The sequence below is a fragment of the Danio aesculapii genome, chromosome 18, assembly GCF_903798145.1.
Source record: "Danio aesculapii chromosome 18, fDanAes4.1, whole genome shotgun sequence".
Classification (NCBI taxonomy): Eukaryota; Metazoa; Chordata; class Actinopteri; order Cypriniformes; family Danionidae; genus Danio; species Danio aesculapii.
Genome location: NC_079452.1, coordinates 43779238 through 43803272, shown reverse-complemented (window position 1 = coordinate 43803272; position 24035 = coordinate 43779238). Strand labels below are relative to the sequence as shown.

At 35.1% G+C, this 24035-nt stretch overlaps 3 protein-coding genes across 3 annotated transcripts; 1 reads left to right on the top strand and 2 right to left on the bottom strand.

Annotated features, from left to right (window-relative positions):
- The first annotated feature begins 158 nt into the window (after positions 1-158).
- Positions 159-12925, top strand: tph2 (tryptophan hydroxylase 2 (tryptophan 5-monooxygenase)). The gene is made up of 11 exons (XM_056477884.1): positions 159-731; positions 2557-2700; positions 2809-2992; positions 3091-3230; positions 4418-4485; positions 4696-4892; positions 8137-8272; positions 8344-8470; positions 8759-8854; positions 12070-12203; positions 12279-12925. Exons 1-11 carry the CDS (start codon positions 492-494, stop codon positions 12451-12453), a joined length of 1641 nt encoding a protein of 546 aa, XP_056333859.1. The 5' UTR covers positions 159-491; the 3' UTR covers positions 12454-12925.
- An 8-nt stretch (positions 12926-12933) lies between these two features.
- On the bottom strand, positions 12934-16149 carry si:ch211-218c6.8 (apoptosis facilitator Bcl-2-like protein 14). The gene is made up of 6 exons (XM_056477885.1): positions 16067-16149; positions 15633-15754; positions 15430-15537; positions 15282-15349; positions 13892-14155; positions 12934-13092 (listed from the first exon to the last, which is right to left on the bottom strand). Exons 2-6 carry the CDS (start codon positions 15739-15741, stop codon positions 13051-13053), a joined length of 591 nt encoding a protein of 196 aa, XP_056333860.1. The 5' UTR covers positions 15742-15754; positions 16067-16149; the 3' UTR covers positions 12934-13050.
- Positions 16150-20169: 4020 nt separating this feature from the next.
- On the bottom strand, positions 20170-21120 carry LOC130245374 (P2Y purinoceptor 4-like). The gene has a single exon (XM_056478039.1). It carries the CDS (start codon positions 21118-21120, stop codon positions 20170-20172), a length of 951 nt encoding a protein of 316 aa, XP_056334014.1.
- Between the last annotated feature and the right edge of the window lie 2915 nt (positions 21121-24035).

Sequence of the window (24035 nt, the reverse complement as noted above, 5' to 3'; positions counted from 1 at the left end):
CCATAAATGTGTCTACCTGAAGTTGATGTTTACATGTGAACCAAAATGTCAGTATTATTAAATCACAATTCTTTTTCTTGCTTACAGTATTGTACATTTCTAAATCCTTCCTGTCAAGTATACACTTTGTCTTATATCTTACAAAAATGATTGGTAATGTTTGCCGATGTTCTCTTCATCTTCCAGTGGCTGCATTTATGAAAATCTTCACGTCTGAGTTATTTTCCTCTAGATTTGTTTCTTCTAGAGAGCGAGATGAGCTTATCCACTTCAATCAGGGCTTGGACGTCTCGACATTTCCTAGAAAGAGCCATCCCCTCAAAAGCTAATATGAGTGATGGCCTATCCTGCGAGAGATCGGCCCTTCTCCACGTCATTCGTCACAGTATATAATCCCAGCTCTGATGCTGACGGGAGGAGAGTGTCAGGTACTGTGGCATCAACTCCAGCAGCTTAAGGAGAAATAATCTGAGACAAAACTACCTTATTAAATGCAAGGGAAGAAAACCTCTAAAGAGACGACAGCAACTATGTCTAATGAACTGCAAACTAATCCAAAGGGGCCGCAAACAGCCCCTAAATCACCTGTTGGGCTTCTTAGGAAAAGAGGTCAAGAAGCAATTCCGAAGATGCAACCTGCCATGATGATGTTCTCCAGCAAATACTGGGCTCGGAGAGGACTATCTTTGGATTCAGCTATGTATGACCAACAGCACCTTGCATCCTCTATGGTGAGTGCTGAACCCATTGAGGGATCCTGTTTTGGGCGCCACATTCCAGACACCTGTAAACTTAAGTCGTGTCTGTGGGTGATTCTTAATTTTTTTAATAGAAATTTCTGTAACATCTCTTTAACTGCCTCACCAAGAAAAACAATTTTGGATTGCATTTCTTAACTCCTAATGTCGCTAGTTAACACACTCGATGCATTTTTTTCAACACATCCCATAATTTCTAAAATATCTACCTCTACCAAATGGTTGATATGTTGGTTTATGGTAAAACTACCATTATTATTATGTTAATTAATAATTAATTAATACATATACTATGAAAAATCAGAAAATATGAAATGTAAGACCAAATAATTTAAAACTATATTCAAAATACACATTTTTGAATACTAAATCGTCCTTTTTTTTTAAGTATGCCATAAAATATTTCAGATTATCATTTACCATGCTTTCTTGTGTTTTTTTTTTTTGAAACAATAAAAACAAAATGAAGCTTAGTAGTGCAACAGGATTATGTTTGTCTTTTTTTTTTTTTTTTGTAAACCACAATGCTGTGTAGTGTGAACTGTTATAATAAAACAGTAATTTTTAAAGGACTTTAACAGTCATTATTTAAAACAGTCAAAACATGGTCAGCCATTTGGTAGAGCAGCAGTCAAAGGGATATATTGATTTTGAGAGCTTGTGAAAATGGACCTAGGCACTGTGGTGCAGTACAGTTCTTTGACAAAAGTGGTAAAGGTAGTGTGCAAATTATTTACTGTAACTGTAAACTTTATTTTCTTTTGTGGCCTTTTTCTTTTTTTTTTTCTCACAACAGATTAACAACACACAAGACAGACCACACACAACATCAATAGTAGTACAAACAGTGACTACCTCTTTCCATTCAAATTCAGCAAATCAATAGCATAAGAATAGCATAAGCAAAATTTTAATCTTTTATCTTTGCCAAGGGGATCGCAAGAGAAGACCCTTTAATAATGAAAAAAATGGATGAGATTCATCAGGTGTAATCTAAAATCAGGGTATCCATGGGGTCTTAAAATGTCTTAAATCTCAAAAGCTAAATTTTAGGCCTTAAGGAGTCTTAAATCTACTGAAATGTTGTGTTGTAGGTCTTAATTTTCCTGCTAATTTTTTCCTCTTAATTTTATTATCGAAGAATGAAGTAATTGACTGCTATGTTTTGTCTTATTCTTGGTAAGGGTTAAAGGGTTTGTGAATGCATATGTTTGAAAATGTATTAAAATGTATTAAATTTTAATCATTTTTTTCCATAGGTCAAGTAAAAAAATTTCTAACTGGAATATTCGATTCAACCTGTATAAGTCTAAAATTTAATTCATAATCGTCTTAAAAATGTCTCAAAAGGTCTTAAATTTAACTTGGTAAAACCTGCAGAAACCCTGAAAGTGCTTTCTTTAACACCTATACAAATTAAATAACCCAGGCAATTTCAACCCAATACTTTGATGCAGGGATTTAAAACATTTGACAATGAGGTTTTACCTTTTAAAGCCAACAAATCAATGAAAATGTTGATTTTGTGAAGGTGTTTGTTATCAACCTTATACTCTTAATAGTGTTTCTGTGGTTAACTGAATAACCTTAATCATCGATGGAACCTTCCCATTAATCTAAATTACCTTATAGTGGAAAAGGATTCTTTGTAAATAAGCTGTTCTCTTATTTTTACAAATGTTCTTTGGGAAACCAAAAATTCACTTTTCTGTATGACTTTTTAAAATAAACAAGCTTTGTACTAATCCATTTCTGCATCTTAAGAGTTTTATATTCACTGAACAACACCTCCACGCAGCTCCGCAGGACATCCTTTAATCGGATAGATGAAAGGCCTGACAAAGAAGAACAGAAATCCACTCATGACCTTGGGAAGCTGGCAGTGATTTTCTCTCTGAAGAATGAAGTTGGCTTTCTGGTGAAAGCGCTGAGGCTCTTTCAGGTCAGTGTGCACCTCATCATTTGGTGGATGAATGATACTCTTATTATATTTCAGTAATTGTTGATTGAGAAATTCAAGAATGAAACGTTTTGTGTGCATTGTTTAAAGGAGAAGCATGTGAATTTGGCGCACATTGAGTCTCGGAGATCAAAGAGACTCACCAATGAGATTGAGATATATGCAGAATGCAACTGCACAAAGAAAGAGTTCAACGAACTGGTGCAACACCTGAAAGATCATGTTAACATTGTCTCGTATAACACGCCTCAACATGTGTGGTCTGCAGAGACCGGTAAGTCTGGAAGCTTGACATTAAATTTGGGATTTTCAGTGTGGAGGTACTGATTGGTCTGAATAGTGGTAACTGATTCATCTGGCTCTTCTTTCCAGACTGTTTGGACTGTGTGTGTGTTTTGGGCGGGTTGCCAGATGGGGAAGGAATACCATGGTTTCCCCAAAAAATCTCAGAGTTGGATCAGTGCTCCCATAGAGTGCTAATGTATGGCTCTGAACTGGATGCTGATCATCCAGTAAGTTAATATGTTTGTGTGTCAGTGCAATAGTTGAGTGAATGGACATCAAAACATCTACTGTCACCTGTGAAATTTAACCATGTTTTTTTCTACACTAACACTAGTTTAAAAATGGTATTTGTGGTAAAATTGGGGTAATCACTTTGCCCTAAAAAACATGGTTACTGCATTTTTACTATAGTAAATTCATAGTTAATTTACATAAGGGATATCTAAAGATTGACAAGGACCTATTTGTTTTTTCTAGTAAAAATAAAGTATTGTTAATGCAATTCTATTTAATTTTAGATGGTAAGTAATAACTTTAAACTATTTGAAAATAAAGTAATACATTATTATCTGTATGCTTAATATGTGGAACATGCAAAACATTTATTGTTTCATCCCATCGATTTGGTAATTAGGCTAATTAAAATCACATAACGATAGCATATGTTCATAATGATACCAAATATGACAATATTTGCTGTAAATTGTTGAGTAGTTTGCATAACTGAATGTTAATGTCAGTCGATTCAAAGTAAAAATTGGTCAAATAATAAATATTCAGTATTGAAGTGAGGGATTCTTGTAATTCGGGCTCTGCTTCAATTAATTCAAAGCCCCGCCTACTCTAGTGTGATTGGACATCTCAATTGGTTACTTTTTTGATATCCTTTTTATCCAAAGCAACAACTAACATAATACCATTACATGATACATTCACAGTATTTACTGATTAAGTTTAAATATATTCAAATAAGTCTATATACTAATACCATTTTACATACCATATATAATTATAAATGTGTGAGAGTGTAATAATTTATGTAATATTTCTCAGTTACTAATTATGGTTAAAAATACACATACAAATGCTTCCATATACTAATACCATACCTGCACATACACACATCTACTATATAGCCTTTGTAATATTATGCCATGTATTTTTATAGGCATATTAATAATAAGGACTTAAATATAGAGTAAACAATGTTGTTTTGTTGGTGTGGATGCTACTCTAGCTATTATTATAGTTATTAATCTTGGTGCGAATAGGATTTAACACTGGTTAACAATAAATAGTGATATATTCATGAATTAACCTCAACCTAGATTCATAAATGCTGTAAATATTGCTGCTCATTGAGATACCCCGTGTATTTATTAACACCAACTTGAATCTTTGTTCTTTCTTGCAGGGCTTTAAAGACAAGGTCTATCGGCAGAGGAGAAAGTACTTTGTGGAGGTTGCAATGAACTACAAATTGTTAGTATAGATTATACTGTAGCTTACATTCTGCTGTAGATGACTGTGCTGCTGGGTGCTTGTAGCTCAGTTGTTAGAAAATGGTACTAAAATAGGTAAATGTTGATGTTTAATGCAATGGAAACTACATCAAAATGCATGTACTGACAGTTGCTGAGGTTTTTTTTTCCCACTTCCTGCTCAAAATTAATCAGAATTTCTTTGTTACAGTGGGCAGCCCATCCCACGGATTGAATACACACCAGAGGAAGTAAAGACATGGGGAGTAGTTTTCAGAGAACTTACAAAACTCTATCCAACTCATGCCTGCCGTGAATACTTGAAAAACCTTCCTCTGCTATCAAAGCATTGTGGCTACAGAGAGGACAACATCCCACAGCTGGAAGATGTGTCTCTATTCTTAAGAGGTAAAACTTGTGTAAAAATCGAATTCATCTGCAATTGGTAACACTTTTGACATTCTGTTGACAATTAAGCTAGCAGTCAGTAGAGTATTAACAGACTGCATGATTAGTATCTAACACTTTCTTTGCACGGTCTCTCAACAGAATTACTAAGATTATCCAAGCATGCCAACTTATTCTACTAATCCTGATGGGTTACTAATACCCATTTACACTTGAGGCCTATTTTAGTAAGGAGGTTTAAACTTGAACTCGGATTTGAGTTTTCAGTTTCAGATCAGCTGAACAGAGTTGGTTATACCCTTGTATGACATTTAAATGCAGAGCTACTGTATATTTACTAAGTAATTGACACTCTGAGTAAGATTCGTTTTATTACCACACTGCTCTTAACTCTTAGATGCCCCCAGGGCCGACGCCAATAGCCTAGTGGTTATGTGCGCTAACATATAGCACCAAGGTGCTCATGGCAACCTGGGTCCTTTGCCGATCCTTCCCCTCTTCTCCCCATGATTTCCTGTCAATTCTCTACACTGTTCTATTCATTAATGGTTAAAACCCCCTAAAAAATAACTATATAGATGCCCCCAGGAAATAAGATTTAAAGGGGTGGTCCACTACGATATCATCTTTTAAACTTTAGTTGATGTGTAATGTAGATGGGTGAACATAAACAACGTCTCTGAATGTAATGCGCTCAAAGTTCAAAGCAAAGGACACATGGGCTTTTACAGTTAGCTTAGCAAAGCCTACAGCGAACGAAGTTTGGAGAATACAAAACAATACATCCGGGTTAGTGAGGTCACAAGCGCTTTAGGTTAAACACATTCACCCCACACAGTGAAGGGGCGTGGCCAGAGGCGCTGTAATGTTATTGCAGAGAAAGCTAAAATGCTGTCCAAATGCTGCTATGTCCACAGAGCTTGTTCTATTTCAGTATTTGGGCTTCTAAAGGACATGACACAAAGAGAGAAGTGCTTACAATTTATTCTTAACCATGTTCTAGTAAATTATAAAAAATATATAGCTAGCATTTGACAAAGAACAGCTTCCAGATTCTCTCCCAGTTCAGTGCTGGATTCGGCTAAAAACTCCTCAAAGGAGCAGCTCCAACCATAATAGTCGAAGCTGTGGATTGTGAGCCACAACCTGTAAGTATTTTTATTTGTTAAAATTGATCTATTACATGCAAAGTGTCTAGCGTTAATGGCATGTTGTAGCAAGGAGGTAAACAAGGATATAATCAATGGGAAAATGCTGTTTGGCACAGTTATTATTTTGCTACAAATTCAGATTTATCTGTCAAACCGCTGTAAACACCCACAATCTTCACCAGCGATGCAGAGTGTCTCTATGCAGCTGCTTTCCCTGCGTTATACATCTCAAATAACAAACTCGTAAAAGATATGTGAACATTTCATATTACTTACACATGATTATAACCCGAATATATGTGAAAGACACATGTCAGATTTTATTTTAGAGAGTAAGCGTGAGGTTTTGCTATGTCCTTTTCATTGTATGTATGATTCGGGCACAAACTGATATGGCTAACAGCTACACTGACTGACAGTAATTACACTGTGCAAAAGCACATGCTTTTAGAGGTGTGACATTTTCCTGGTGATGTGGAGCCGACCTGCGAATCACAGCACATTATGTTAGCTGACCAATCAGAGCCTCTTGAGGACGGGCCTTTTGTAGGAACTAGGAAATATGATTGTCGTTTTCATGTTAGCTGAGTAGCTGTATATAAGTAAGATATACAGTATGAAAAAATAACTTGTATTTTTTTTTTTACAAATGAAGCATGAGCACACATTGCTTTGCATCTTATAAACACAACTAAGCCTTAAAAATAAACTCTGGACCACCCCTTTAATAAATAATTTCATTTTTATGAAGAAATACTATTTTGATTTAAGAATTGTTTATTATTTCAAATATAAAACATTTAGTATGAGAAGCATTTAGTAGAATGCATGAATTAATTAAATATTTAAACAGCTTGAGCTTTAAAAAGTGAAAGGAACTCTGGGTTTACAAAAGAAAACCTGTTCCTTATTGGCTGGGCCGGATTGACCAATGGGCATTGTGCGCACTTGGAGCCCCTGCAAGGAGGGGAAAAAAGGCTGATTTTAGAGTCGCTATTTAGGCTTAGTGTAAATAGTGCACCTCATTGGAGTAAGCTAACTTGAGAAAAAGGAGAGAGACAGAGACAGAAAAAGCCCATAAAGAGGAGAGAGACAGATAAACAAGAGAGAGAGTGAAAAGTCCCTGAAGAGGAGAGAGGCAGGAGAGAAGAGGTATAGTGTGTGTGATTTCAGATACTTTCAGCTTTATAATTAAGTTGACCTGTACTTTTTGCCTACTCTTCATCACGAGGAAGACAAGTAGGCATCATTAATAAGTGTGTGTATTATGGAAGACTCATTCATAGAACTGGATTGGAGGCATTATGTGTTATATTTAAATCATACGCATTATGGGTTTGTAGAAGTTATACATTAAAAATACCCTTAAATATATATTTTTAGTACTGCTTCAGTGAACTTCAACAAGTTTATTAAAAACCATTAATGTTTACTAGTTTTATTAGTATTTATATTAAAGTATGCTTTAAATACTTTTAAATAAGTTAAATCGTTGTAGACTAGAAATATAGGCACTATATATAATGTATTTAAAAAATGCGGGAAAAACATTATAGATTCATTTTATAAAAAATATTATATTATTATTTTTAATTCAACTATAGGGGTGCGGCTGGGTAGGCGGCCCGACAAGACGATGTGCTCAGGGGCCTCTGAATTCTTAAACCGGGTTTGCTTATTAGGTTCACAGTGTAAGTTACCATGATACCTCCCTTTTAGAAATGGGCTTGACTTACCCTGCTTTCTCGAATTTGACATGCCTCACATTCTGGTATGGAAAGAACAAGAGTTTCCCTCATTTCAGAGTTACTGTACTCAGAGTTTTCACTTAACCTCCTTTCTGAAACAGGCCCCTGGCATCAAGATGTTTGCATAAATCCAATCACAAGTCTACAATGTTAATACAGGTGTAAAGCCAACCCAAACTAAAACATTTTGAGCTTGTCAATTTTTTTTAAACGTTCACTAGTGTGGACACTTACAAAAGTAGAGTTTAACCCTATTTTCTGCTAATGATTGATGAACTATATTCATTCTTTGACAAAAACATCAGCACTCTTCAATATAGATGTCTGGGTTATGACTCGTTACAGAGAGGTCAGGGTTTACCGTACGGCCTGTGGCTGGATATCTGTCACCACGAGACTTCCTGGCTGGACTGGCTTATCGAGTGTTTAATTGCACTCAGTACATCCGTCACAGCACAGACCCTCTCTATACACCAGAGCCGTGAGTACTAGCACACAGATTTTTCTGTCATTGTCCTTCATCACTTCTAAACTCAATTTCCTGTTCACCAGGGACACCTGCCATGAACTGCTGGGTCACGTGCCGCTCCTGGCCGATCCCAAATTTGCTCAGTTTTCTCAGGAAATTGGCCTTGCATCTCTTGGTGCTTCAGACGAAGATGTGCAAAAGCTGGCAACTGTAAGTGTGACAGCAGCTTATTGAGTTTTTAAATGCCACCTACAACTTAACTCAAAGTTTCATGACATAAAAAGGTCACTAAGGCGTGAATGCATTAATCTATGGTGGTGTGTCACATGCATTTGCATTGAAATCAGATCAGCGTGAGAGATAATCAGATCTAAGGAGACTGTCTTTGGAGGTTTCAGTATGAGTAGTTGCATCTAAAAAAGGCATGAAGGAACTTTCATCGAAACCTCTGCGGTATGTGCTTACTGTGCAATAAACATCTCTGCTTTTTTCCCCTAGTGCTATTTCTTCACAATAGAGTTTGGGCTGTGCAAACAAGATGGTCAGTTGAGAGTCTATGGTGCAGGTCTACTGTCTTCTATTGGAGAGTTAAGGGTAAAAGAGCCTTCATTAACCACACAAACACCACTGCTGCTTTATATGAATCATTATTTTTAAAACACTTATGAGGTAAGCCATACAGTATATGGTCAGCAACTTGTCCTTAAAGGTGCAGTAGGTGATTGTCTTCAGAAACATTTTTGTTGTGCTGGTTGAAAGTCTCTTCACAGTCCAGTAGTAATTATTAAATAAATGATCTTAATGTGTTTATATATATTTTTATATTCTGGGTGAGTCATAAGACTAAAAAATGTTCATCCAATTAAAATTTGTCAGGCCGACAATTCCCATAATTCTGATAAGTAGCTCAAACTATCTCCCAACTAATGTAGATTTGTACATCTGCGCACCCCGTTCACGCAGACAGATCTGCTGTTTGCACGTGCACATGTGCTGCATTCACGTGCACTCAAAGGCCCAATCCCAATTCTACCCCTTAGTCCTTCCCCTTACCCCTCGTTTTGCGCATGCACGCCAAGGGGTAGGGGTGTCCCAATTCTCCTTAGCTTGAAGGCGTAGGGCTAAGGGGAATCGGTGAATAGCCCTTCTAACGAAGATTTTTCAGGACCACACTCGAATCCAAGGAGTAAGAAAATTTTCCTGAATACACCAGCCACAGTGGCAGCATTGCTGAAGCCGTAAGTAAGGAGATCCACAAGTTAACATTACAAAGTTAGTATTAATATTTAAATATTAATATTTTATTTTTCTGTTAGTATTAATATTTAAAGTTAGTATTTTTTTTTGTCATTATTATGAATTTTTACGACAAACAAACACATGTTTTAATATAAACATAACCATGACATGTTTTACCGTCATGCTTTAAAAAAAAAAATTAAAAATTTTGCGATCTATAATCCCTAATCATAACTCCTGTACAGCAGTCCCACAACATTCTAACACTTGATGACACTCGAATACTCTCTCTGAAATGTCTAGTGGCTGAGAATGAGCTTTTTACAGTGTCTGCTATAATGTTAATGTTGTTTTTTGTGTGTTTACATAGATAAATATGGCCACTGTGTAAATACACAGTATATTATGATCTTATTGCCTCATTAGATCATTATGATAACATAATATATGTCTTGAGTGATTTCCTAAAGATAAATACCAAAAAATAGCTGGAATAACTACAGCAGTCACCATCGTTGATCTCATATGAAGCATGAGATCGCGAGGACATATGATGATGTGTGCAGGTGCTGTAGTGATGTCCCAATTCTTAGGGGTAAATTTTGAAGCCCTTCCCCTTAACCCTCGGTTGTAAGGGCCAAGGGGAAGGGGTAGGGGTACAAAAATAGAATTGGGATTGGGCCAAAAGAGTGACAGCAGTAAAAACTCAATCTGAACTTTTTAATATCCTGAATCAGCGTTGGAGTTACTTTTGCATGCTGGCTGAAGTATTTCTGTTAGACAGGTAATGTTATTTTTTTAAATTATGTATCTTTTTGAATGGGGAAAAATGTAACAGTCAATATGGTGAATAAAGCCCCGCCTTCTAGTACAGGAGCTAATCATCGATAGCTATAGACTGATGATACTCTAGGGGAGGGGCTCAGACCAGACTTGAGTTTCTGTAGATTTTGTGTGATTTGGACGTTTAGAAATTAAACTAAAGAGACAGTTGTTGTTTAATTTTATTGGTGATTCCTAATATGAAATTCATTGGTAAGCTTCCTTAAAGGGACTTTGATGCAAAGCTGATGTGGATTTTGTTGTTTTATGAATGGGCTACATTCACAGAAGTGTTGTTCAGCCACTGAAATCTTCCAGTGAAAGATTGATGTGACTATTTTCAATTTCATAATGGACCTTTTGCAACATCGATAATGTAGATTTTTATTTAGTTTAACAACAAAACATCAGAAAATAGCGCTATTCTGCCGAGCCTGCTTTACTGAGGTGAAGTTGGTTTTATATTCACATTGGTTCATTTTTGAACAATAACAACCCCTATATTGTTTACCATGCTACTCTGAATAATCAGTCTGAAATAGCATGTAGGTATGGCTTAGTAATAAGTGTAATTCCTGCACGCCGCCAACACTAAGCAGAGTCACTTTAGGACAAAGCGCGTGAGAGAGTGAGATCAGCGATCCTTGCATGCATGAAATATTGTGCATTATGACAAGGTCTGCTTGCTACACAACTAAAAAACGTGCTAGATATAATAATACGGTTTTTCGATAGGAATTGTAGTATAATAAAGTACTATAAAGTTATCTAACTGGCGAATGACATGATCTAGTGTACTAGTCTTCTATCATCTTTACGGTGACCATTCATGATTTCAGGATCCGTAGCTTTGAACGGCAGAGGAGGGACTGTGTTTTCAAAGCTATTATGCTGATGGTTAGCATTTTGCCAGATCACCTAATGCATCTTTAATGAGTGATTGTGAAAAACATTGCATACACACACATTTTATGTTACATATTTATTTATAATATGTAATTATTGAGCAGAATTTGATACGAAATACATTTTTAAGACAGAAATACATGATTATTTGTTTTCATTCATTTTCTTTTCGGCTTAGTCCCTTTGTTAATCCAGGGCCACCACAGCGGAATGAACCGCCAACTTATCCAGCATATGTTTTTCACAGCGGACGCCCTTTCAGCTGCAACCCATCACTGGGAAACATCCATACACACTCATCCACACACATACACTACAGACAATTTAGCTTACCCAATTCACCTATACCACATGTCTTTGTGCTGTGGGGGAAACCGGAGCACCCGGAGGAAACCCACACGAACACAGGGAGAACATGCAAACTCCACATAGAAACGCCAACTAACCCAGCCGAGGCTTGAACCAGTGACCTTCTTGCTTTGAGGCGAATGTGCAACCCACTGCTCCACCGTACAGCCTATTAGTTTTTTGTTTTTATAAGTTTTAAAAAAATAATCTGGAAATTACCAGTTTGAACTTTATTTAAATTCTGTAAATTCTTATGAATTTATAAATCATAATTGCTAAAAACACTCGAGTTTATGAAACCAGTATATTAACACATCAAAACCTCGTAAATAATTACTGTTAAAATTAAAACCAAATTATTTTATTACTAATTTTCCTTAAATATGAAAAAGTTATAGATTTGTGAGATATCATTTAATCACTTATCCCTCTTAAAAATATATGCAGCTCAAGTTAATGGTTCACTAAATGAATAATCGTCTTTGATTATGCAGCATGCGCTTTCTGATAAAGCAACAGTGAAGGTGTTTGACCCCAAAACCACATGCTACCAGGAGTGCCTCATTACCACATTTCAAGATGTGTATTTTGTCTCTGAAAGCTTTGAAGAAGCAAAAGAGAAAATGAGGTAAATACAAAAATTCACTCAAATACTATGTAATGCAATATAATGTTGATCTAACACATCGTTTCCTCTCAACAGGGAATTTGCTAAATCAATAAAGAGGCCTTTTTCTGTCTACTACAACCCTTACACGCAGAGCATCGACTTACTGAAGGACACCAGGAGCATTGAAAATGTGGTTCAAGATCTACGCAGCGACTTAACCACCGTCTGTGACGCCCTGGGAAAAATGAACAAGTACCTCGGTATCTAAACAAACAGTTCCTCAACAATGCTATATGATTCAGTTCAGGTGAATCATATAGTTCAGTTCATTATTCATTCTATAACAATTGTTGTGGTTTTGATTCTCTGGGCTAAACATAAACACAGGTGTGAAATGTCGCAACCATCAAAAACAGTTATTAATGTATTCAGACACTAAAGGAACAACAAAGGAAAAGAATCTCTAGTCTTTGCCTCTTTGTGCCTAATGTTGTGCTTAATTATACCAGATTTGTGTTTTATTTTAACTACATACTGCAGTATCTACCAAATGAAGGCAGTTGATATTATGTAAACATAATAATTCAATGTTAAAGTCCCTACGCATTGTACTGATGCCAATGCTATACTGTATTTGTAGAGTATGTTTGTGGTGCTTGCTTGATTTGTTGCTCACAAAGCCAACAATCAATAAAACATTATATTTTAGGAGTATCATTTGGTGTGTAACAATATGTTAAGAACACAATTCACAGTGTCTTTTTACTTTATTTTAGTAAATGTATACATGAACGAGTATGTTCAATGCTGTGAATATATACATTTAAATAAGCTCTGTAAAAAATCATAATAGAAAATAATCTCGTCAGTGGACCTCCTCGTCATCATCACCAGCAAAGGCCTTGTCCTACAGAGAGTCAGAGGTGACATATTTAGTGTATTGCATATTCTAAAATTACTTCATGTAGTATTGTGCATTAATTTCTAGTGAAATGAAAGAGAAACCTGTGGACAGAGCACACACACTTGGATTGGTGTCAAATGAGAGAGGCAAGTGTGTATTTTCCACACATTTTAGTTTCATTTTTGCTTTAAATAAATTATTTTAGGCTTCATGTTTAGAATAAATGTTGTATATAGTAAATGCCATTATAATTTCTTGTTTTGTACTTACGAATTTAATTTCGTTCAATGTTCCATTTTATTTAGGGCGTCTGGTTACTTGAATCAGTCTTTCCCAACCCTGTTCCTGGAGGCACGCCAATAGTACATATTTTCAAGCTCTTCCTATTCGAACTAGTGTTGGGTCGATAGATGATGGTCGACATCGCTCAACCCTAATTCCCCTAAACCCTCATTAGAAGAGACTCGAAAACCTGAAATGAATGGGTCAGTTAAGGGAGACATCCAAAATATGTGCAGGGGCGTAGCAAGCCGGGGGGTGGGGTGGATAATGAGGCATTTAGAAACAGGTGATTAATAATTATATGAACTTTTAAAAAGTCCGCTACGCCCCTGGTTGGCGTGCCTCCAGGAACAGAATTGGGAAACACTGACTTATATAACATTATATTCGCATCACACTAATGCAACTCATGGGTGCTTTTATCCACTGAACTACACAATTTTGACTCTGTTCAACTTATTTTCTGAAAAATATTATATTTTTTATGGTTAAATGTATTTTGATGTGTAATAACTCTTACCCAACCGCCATGCTCATTAATCCATGGGGCAAAATGTTCTTGCAGGTACTGCGCTCCGTATCCCATGATTCTGTTCATGGGTTGAAGGTCCATGGCTTTTAGTCTGCTGGTGACCTCAAAGGTCAAGGCGATTTCCTCACGTTTGCATCTGTTCTCCTGGTTTTCTGGCACAACAGTACTGATGAAGGCTTTGGTTAATTCGCCAAAAAAGCTATAAGAAAAAGCTGTCTGCAGGACTGCAAAAAGCTTATGGTCCTCCTGAATCTAAGCAAAGTAGAAACGGATTTTAGAACTACAAACTGGACCACTTTAAATAGATAAAATATTGCTGTCAAAGGTTTTTACAGACAATATTTTAGATATGTTTTTATCACAACTTAATTCAGAGAAATACAGAATTATTACAAAAAATAATCAGGGACTAACCCGAAGAGTATTACAAAATTAAATGTTCACCAGAAAAAAAGTATCGTAACTAAAGTCTGAATCTAAAAAAATTGTCTTTTTGCCTCTTCTCATTAGTATAGCTTTAGTATAGTATACAATCACTGGCCACTTTATTATGTACACCTTACTAGTACTGTGTTGGACCCCCTTTCATCCTTAATCCTTGGTGGCATAGATTCAACAAGGTGCTAGAAATATTCCTCAGAGATTCTGGTCCATATTGACATGACAGCATCCCGCAGTTGCTGCAGATTTGTCGACTGCACGTCCATGATACAAATCTCCCGTTTCACCACATCCCAAAGGTACTCTATTGGATTGAGGTCTGGTGTCTGTGGAGGCCATTTGAGTACAGTGAACTCTGTCATGTCCAAGAAACCGTTCAGAGATGCTCTTCTGCATACCTCAGTTATAACAAGTGGTTTTTTGAGTTACTGTTGTCTTTCAGCTCGAGCCAGTCTGGACATTCTTCTCTGACCTCTGGCATCAACAAGGCATTTGTGCCCACAGAACTGCCGCTCACCGGATATTTTCTCTGTTTCAGTGTAATCTCTGTAAACCTTAGAGATGGTTGTGCGTGAAAATCCTAGTAGATCAGCAGTTTCTAAAATACTCAGACCAGCCCGTCTGGCACCAACAACCATGCCAAGTTCAAAGTCACTTGAATCCCTTATCTTCCCATTCTAATGCTCAGTTTGAACTGCAGTAGATTGTCTTGACCAGGTCTACATGTCTGAATGCATTGAGTTGCTGCCATGTGATTGGCTGATAAGAAATTTGCATTAAGGAGCTGTTGTATTATACCTAATAAAGTGGCCGGTAAATGTATATATGTAGCTTATGTCCATCATATTAAAAATATACCAAAATAAGCATATCTGCATTATATTCAGTGGTTGCCCACTCCAAAACTGCCCACTAAACCAAAACTGCTGACCATTACCTTCTGGTTTAAGTCATCCCCAGTTTTCTTCAATAATTCAACAAGCTTGTTTATAAATGGATCATTGCCTATAACAAAAATGACAGGGCACGATTACAATCTGGCTAAACAGAACTTTGTTCAATACTACATTTTTTTCATGACTTACTTGGTTTCGGGCTAGAAGAATCATCACTTTCTATGTCATCATCATCAAGAGGTATTTCACGGTCTGCAATCTTGGTCAGTTTTTCAGCCACAGCACGAAACTTAGAGCCTGTTTTTATTTATTTTAGCAGGCATGTTATTCTAATGTGCAATATCATAATCATCTCAGAAACATTAGAATGACATTAGAGTTTGTGGTCTGACCTGTTGCTCCCCGTAGTCTTGGAACCTCAGTGTTTTCCCTCCTCTGGCAGTATGTTAGAAGTAAAAGATATTCATCGCTATTTATCAGGTGTGGATCTCCTTCCATCATGATAACCTGACTTCTGTTCAGATAAAGAAAAGTTACGGAATTTTACTTATCTGCAATGCCACATCTTCTCTGTAAAAGCTCAAAACATGTGGTGTGCACTTTCTGACACATGTCATATCTAAATTATTTTTAATTTAACGGAATTAGCTAGCAAGCTGTATGAGCTTTGAAGCTACAGCTGATCAATATTGATCAAGCCGACATTTATCAAGTGTCCACAAACATATTACAGCGCAAAGCATATGAATTGAGTTGTTATAATGGCAAAATACGATCAGAAGCATATCTTTACAGAAAATTTTAATGATAAAAACAAAAAACGTACCAAGGAGCATACAGTACCGGGAAGTTTTGAAACCCAGGAACGTTGTTTTCTTGCGACGTACGTATCGGGGGAGGGGTTTACCGTCACACACGTGACCGTTGCTTTCGTTTGTGATAGACAGTAAAATATGTGACGCTGTATAACGGGTGGGGAACCTATGGCTCGAGAGGCACATGTGGCTCTTTGACCAAAAATATGTGGCTCTCCAGCTCTCTTCAATAATATTTTAAGATTTTTAAAATATAACTGTTACTAGAAATTAGTTTCTCATTGAAAATACAATTACAATTCCCCTTATATTGTATTTTCTACAACAAAATGAATAAGAACTCGGTTTACAATAAAAGGACGTTTCATCCAATGGTAATATGTGGTGCTGTGGTTAACTTGAATCGAGACAACAATAAAGGGCAAGTTATATTTCTTACATTTCTATGGTAACCACACGCACGTAAATTCAAACATTCATGAGTGGCGATAGCAAAAAGAAAAATAATCTGTAAATTGACCTTTCTTCATACATTAATGCATAATATTTGTTTATTTTTGAGTTGTGCATGGACATAAAGGTTTTGTGTATAAATACAGAAAGGTTTTGTTATATACACATCACGTATGGCTCTTTAAAAATGCATTTCATAAAAAAAAAATCTGAAATGGCTATTTGCTGAAAAAAGGTTCCTGACCCTTGCTTTATAACATTAATTAATATTTTTACCCCACTGTGACGGTTGGGTTTAAGGTTAGGGTGGGATTAGGCGTTAAAAATACAATTTATTCGGTACTTTAATAAATAACATAAATAATACTCTGTCCAACGACTGTTTTACATTAATGTGACGGTTGGATTTAGGGTTGGGTTAAAGGTAGACGTTAATAAAACACAATAAACGGAATATTTAATAAAAAATAGAAATAATTCTCGTTAACTTCCGGTCGCTACCGTGTCTGAAAAAACAACAACCGTTCATTTTACGTTCAGCTTGTTTTTGATCTGATTCCCTTCAGTTATTTGAATTGACATCAGACCCAACGTTAAGCTGTGCTTGGAAGGTTTAATGTTGCAAACAGTGAACCTAATAATTACAAATTCAACAATACATAAAAACAATAGATTTGAACGAAGAAAGCTTTAAAATAGCATTAACATTTTAATGTTTTATTTACAGTTTCAATGTTGTTTTCTTTGTTTGGATTAAGCTTTCTTAGCTTTTATGTATTTGTATAAATTTATTTATTGGATTTTAATTAGTTAGTTAGTCGTTTGTTAGCTAATCCCCACTCAAAAATCCTTGCTGTTTTGATATTGGAGAAAGATGCTTGTTTCAGACACTGAAGAGGCACACAGACTCTGAGTAAGTCTTTGTTTGTATTTTAATTTGTGTGTGTGTGTGTGTGTGTGTGTGTGTGTGTGTGTGTGTGTGAGAGAGAGAGAGAGAGAGAGAGAGAGATTAAAACCATAGTCATAAGGGTATACATTTAGTAAAATTGTGATTTTACATCTCTGTCACGATAAGTAATTTTTGTTGTGTGATGTCATAGAAATTATTGCGATAAGTGATATTATTGTCATTTTAAGACCAATTTATGCCTGTTTATAAAACGGACCCTACAACAGGATTTACATTTGCACAGTGCATTCAAGGCACAAAAACCACATGTCCTTTTTGCCTTTAATGTTATTTGTGAATCATAGCTTTTCTGGAAGTGGACTGCAGATTTGAAACAGTTTACTTTGACACCTCTTGAACCGAAAAATGTGAAAATTCAACTTTTCTTGACCTATTAGTAAAGAAAGTAAAGTTTTTTTTTTCGTTCAGCTTGTTTTTTGGTCTGATTCCCTCCTTCAGTTATTAGAATTGACATCAGACCCAACGTTAAGCTGTGTTTGGAAGGTTTAATGTTGCTAACAATGAACCTTATAATTACAAATTCAACAATACAAAAAAACAATAGGTTTGAATGAAGAAAGCTTTAAAATCACATTAATATATAATAATATAATAATAATAATAAACAATAAATAATAAATAATAAACACAGTAAGAATAAAAGAGATATCACAAAATAAAAACAGACCTAAAAAGATAAGTTTTAAGTAGCTTTTTAAAAGCGTCCAATAAACCGGCATTCCTAAGGTTAGTGGGAAGAGCATTCCACAGTTTGGGAGAACGGAAAGAGAATGCCCTACCTCCCATGGTTGGTTTTCTCCCAAAGAAAAGGACGTAAGCGGGCTATATTTCGAAGATGATAAAAGGCCGTTTTAGTTACATGTTTAAAATGAGGCTTCAGACTAAGCTGAGAGTCAAGGAGAACACCAAGATTACGGACCTGCGGAGATGGTAAGACAGACCCATCAACCGTTAACTCAAATTCACTACACCTCTTAATGTTAGAAGAAGTGCCAACCAATAAAATCTCTGTTTTCGAACTATTCAGTTTAAGATAATTATGTTGCATCCAAGCTTTAATTTCAGTAAAGCAAGCGGTAAGCAATGACATTGATGCCGATGAATTGGGAGAAGTGTTAATGTAGATTTGTGTGTCATCGGCATAACAATGATATCTAATCTCAAATTTTTGCAGGATTTGACCAAGAGGCAACATATAAATACTAAAGAGAAGTGGACCAAGTACTGACCCTTGGGGGACACCATGACATAGAGGAACAGTACGCGATCTGTGACCCCCCATATAGATAAACTTTGATGTATACATATATATACATGTATACATATATACATACATATATGTATGTGTGACTGTGTGTGTTCATGTTTTTTCATGTTTTCATATATATATATATATATATATATATATATATATATATATATATATATATATATATATATATATATATATTGTAATATATAATATAATATAATATAATATATATTTTGTAAGTGTATATCCAAATATCAACTTGTTTGTCATATATGTAATTTGCTTATATTTCCATATATCAGATTTCAATATGGGTTTCTTGATAATATTTTCATCTTGTATAAACTTTTTTTTTCATTATAGCTTTTGTTTGCTTGTCTGAACATAAGTGTAATGTTCTCTGTGATGGCAGTATATACAGTTTTACAGCACAAGAACATTCATTCAGCACTGAGGGTGATTTAAAAGCTGTATCTCGTATTGTTTACTACTGAATGAAGTGAATGGTCAAAGTATAAAAATTGAAACAAGATCTTACTGTTGCGTTTTGTTAAAGCAAATGTTCTCAGTAAATATCACAATGATCTTGTAAAACAATGATTATGTGGAATGAAAATATGCACAACTGAAATCAAATCATGACATCAGATTTGAAAGAATGAATAGTGGTGTTACAAGTGTGATCAGTTTAAAGTTTTGTTTTAAGAGATTTGAAAATATGCACTTTACTTATGAAAATAGCACCAGACTAATTAAAAAAAAAAACTATAAATGCCCACTGCTCTTCTCATCCTCCAATCAGTGAGCAGTTCGTCATTGGCAACAGGTGATGGTCATTACCTCCAGTGGTGTAGTCAAGGCTATACACACGTATACTCAGTATGCCTACTTTTTTCCACTAGCTGTTTGGGTATTACGACTTCTGAGGATCAATAATTGCGTATACCCTCGGTATACTCACTTGTTTTGCTGATTAGGCTTCCCTAATTTACGTGTATTCGCGTCCCTTTTAACTGTATACCAAATGTTTTTTAACTCTCATCTTAATTTGTTTTTCGAAGTCAACTGAATGATGTCTCGCTGAAACAATCAAATTATAATTATAAATTATAATACAGCATGAACGGGTTGGGTGGGTAATAGTACACCACTTTTTTTTTTAGGACTACACCAGATTACCTCCTACTAGAGTAGAGCAGAGAAAGAAAGAAAGGGTCAAAGAAAGGGTCAAAACAAAAACAAATATGTCCTGGGACGTAACACTCTTATTATATCCAATAAACAACTTATAAAAGATTCGTACTTGAATAATAAAGCACACTAATTGAGTATAGATAGCATTTTTGAGGTTTGTTTGCCCAACCAAAAGTAGGCCTACAGAAAAAACCTTCTCTGTCAGCTGAATTTACTTACTGAATGTAATGTCATATATCAGAACATCACTTGTGCTCCTGTGTTTCTTGAGTGGTGGTTGTTTGCTTATGTTCATCTTTTTTCCTCCAACAGGCTAGTTCTTTCGCACGGGACACATAAAACACAGGCCCAATACAGACCCCAAGACTGGGAATTGTGTGGATTACATTCAAGATCAAACAGAATGTGTAAGTAGGTTCTATTTGACTGTTTGAAACTGTTAGGATATACGGAAATAAACCCAGGACAGGCCCGTAGATCACAGCTGTCAGGACTAGCATAGTTAAGGTGTTCTTTAAGGCTCGTTTTTTTACACATGAACCACTTCTTTGCCCTTCCCCTGGGCCTTTTTTGCGGAGCGCACGGACAATGCCTATTAAACAGGCCACCATTACAAGCAAAAAGATTTCAAGGATGATGGACAAGTACAGGGCTAATTCAGGGAGCCTTTCTAGATAGGTAATCACTGCTAGACCTAAAGTGATGATCCAGACTAGAGCAGAGCAAACAGCACGATATTCCCGTTTGCTCCCGTATTTCATGTAGAGGACTGCATGTGCCGTGGCTATATATCGCTCCACGCACATGCAGGTTAACAGAAGAGGACAGCCAATTGTGTTAAGGATGTACAGAGCCTCTGAAGCAGGCAGAAGCTCTCCGGGGCTTTCGGTCAGGGTGATGTACACGTCGAGAGGAAGACCAAGACAGTACATTATGTTCAACACTGCTAGATTAAGCCCCAAAACGTCAAAAGGGGAGAGAGCTTTTTCACCGTTCATCAGCAGCCACAGCAGAGCAACATTAGTTGGCAGGCCCATCACAATGGTGGAGATTTCCAGTGGCAAGCGAACATGGGAAAAAACTTCTTGATTGCACTTATCCGCAATGCTTTGCAGTGGCAATTGAATATTTGTTGTTTCGCTGATGTTACTGTAGATTGTGGTCGCTTGGGTTCCATTTGATGTGCTGTTTGCCATGTTGATTAAGACTGTAGAGAAACGGCATAGAATATTGAATAGTACAAAAACAAGAAAAATGTGTATGGCAAAGTGTATTTAAACAAAGTCAAAAAGGTGTCATGTCAATTCGTGTCAGCATGAAATGAGAATGACGAATATAAGTGTCAACTTAAAGGGGTGGTCCACTACGATATCATATTTTAAACATGTGTAATGTAGATGTGTGAACATAAACAACATCTCTGAATGTAATATGCTCAAAGTTCAATGCAAAGTGACACATTGGCTTTTACAGTGTTAGATTAGCAAAGCATAAAGCGAACGAAGTTTGGGGACTACAAAAAACTACATCCGGGTTAATGATGTCATAAACCCTTCAGGCTATGAGCATACACCCCGTGCAGGGAAGAGACATGGTCAGATGCGCTCTAATGTTATAGCAGAGATGCTTCCTGGTAACATGGAGCTGATTGGTGAATCACTGCACATTATGTTAGCTGACCAATCAGAGCCTCTAGAGGGCGGGATTTCGAAGGAACTAGGAAATATATCATTTTCATGTTAAGTAGCTGTACATAATCAAAGTAAGATATATGAAAAAATAACGTGATTTTTTTTACAACTGAAGCATGAGCACACATTGCTTTGCATCCTATAAACACAACCAAGCCTTAAAAATACACTCTGGACCACCCCTTTAATGGTTCAAATAACAATTTTTAATATCAATTTTAATAACAATTTTAAATATATATATATATATATATATATATATATATATATATATATATATATATATATATATATATATATATATATATATATGTATATATATATATATATATATGTACATTGATCTGAGCAAAGATTAATCACGATTAATCGCATCCAAAATAAAAGTTTGTTTTGACATAATATATGTGTGTGTGTAATATGTCTTTATTATGTATATGTAATACACACACATACAAACCAAACTATACAAAATATTTTTGTTACATAGATATTTACATTTTTGGCAATACCAAAAAGTAATTAAGCAATTAAGGTAGCCGTTATTCACACGTGAACTCTTGTGACTCATGTTGTAGTTAAAGTTAATTGATATTTAGCACATGCATTATCTCATCATTAATTCATAATGAAGTGATGTTTAATCTACATAATAATAAATCATTATTCATGTACTGGTATGGTAAAGTGTTAACACATTTTTATATTATTTGTGTTATGTGTTAGGCTAATAATTCAGGGTGGTTAAGAATTCTGACTTCAACTATATATATATATATATGTATATATATATATGTATATGTATGTATATATGTATGTATGTATGTATGTATATATATATATATATATATATATATATATATATATATATATATATATATATATATATATATATATATATATAGACATACACACACAGATTTATATATATATATATATATATATATATATATATATATATATATATATATATATATATATATATATATATATATATATACACAACACATTTTCTCAAATATATGCATGTATGTGTGTATTTATACATAAATAATAAATATACATTGTACAAACACTTAAAGGTGTCATAAGAAACTTTTATTTTGAGATTAATTGCAAATAATTTTAGTCCAGCGCTATTTATTCTTTCAAATGCTTAAAAAATATTGCTAGCAAATATAGGTAAAGCCCAGTGGTTTGAAGGATAGCAACATGGTTGAAATAACAGTTTTTATTTGAAATCAATATTTTCATATATATATATATATATATATATATATATATATATATATATATATATATATATATATATATATATATATATATATATATATAAATGGCAAATAAGTAATAATAATATTATTCTCATATTATTCATCTCAATAAATTGACCAAAACATATAAATGTTAAGATATAAACTGACCTTTTCTGGCTCTGACATCAACTTCCTTTTTCTTCTCACTATTTGACAAATCTTAAATATATCAGTCCTGATTCTGTTGTGTCAATGTAAATTATTTAAAATGATTTGAATTTCTGTGTTGGGTCGTTGAGTGTATGTCAATCACCCAGTGAAAATCCATATTTCTCCATATGTTCTGGTTTAGAAAAAACCATACAGCAAATTTTACCCAAATCAACAAGGACATTTGGACTCAATAAAGGCACAAGGAAAAAGACTGAAACACCAATTTATTACAAATGAATCAGTGCATTTAAAGTGCAAGTTTTACAGTAAAATTTTAAACTAACAAATGGCTCAATTTACGTTTATGGGTCAAAGACAAAAGGTTTTAATGTCTCAAAAGAAATAAAAAGCGTAAAACAGCTTTGAATGTTATGTTTACCCTGTAGATTAGAATGTATCTAGAAGTTTATTTTATTCATTTTTCCTGAGCACAAGTTATACATTTTTACCATGATTTGTGTATGAGTGATACTATGGGCTTTATCATACACTCGGCGCAATAAGGCGCAAGACATGTTTGGCTCGATTTGTTGCTATTTTCAGACCAGCGCAACTGTAATTTTCACATTTTGCGCCACGTTGTTTAAATAGCAAATCCATTTGTGCCACTTTGTGGACTCATGGGTGTGCTTGTCTAAAAAGAAGGTGTGTTAAGGCGCATTGTTGGCATTTTGCTATTTTGAGGAACAATAGAACATTTGCATTTAATATATTGGTCATATTTACTACACTTCGTTCTTCATCCTCGCTTAGATGGTCTGTTTACTACACCCTTTTTTTTTTTTTTATGTGAAGCTGCTTTGACACAATCTACATTGTATAAGCGCTATACAAATAAAGGTGAATTGAATTGAATTGAATTGAACTTCGTTATTATTGTTCATTTATTAGTTTGCTGGAAATTAGAACTAAAATCAATGGCGAATTTAAGCATTGGCAATATGGGCGATC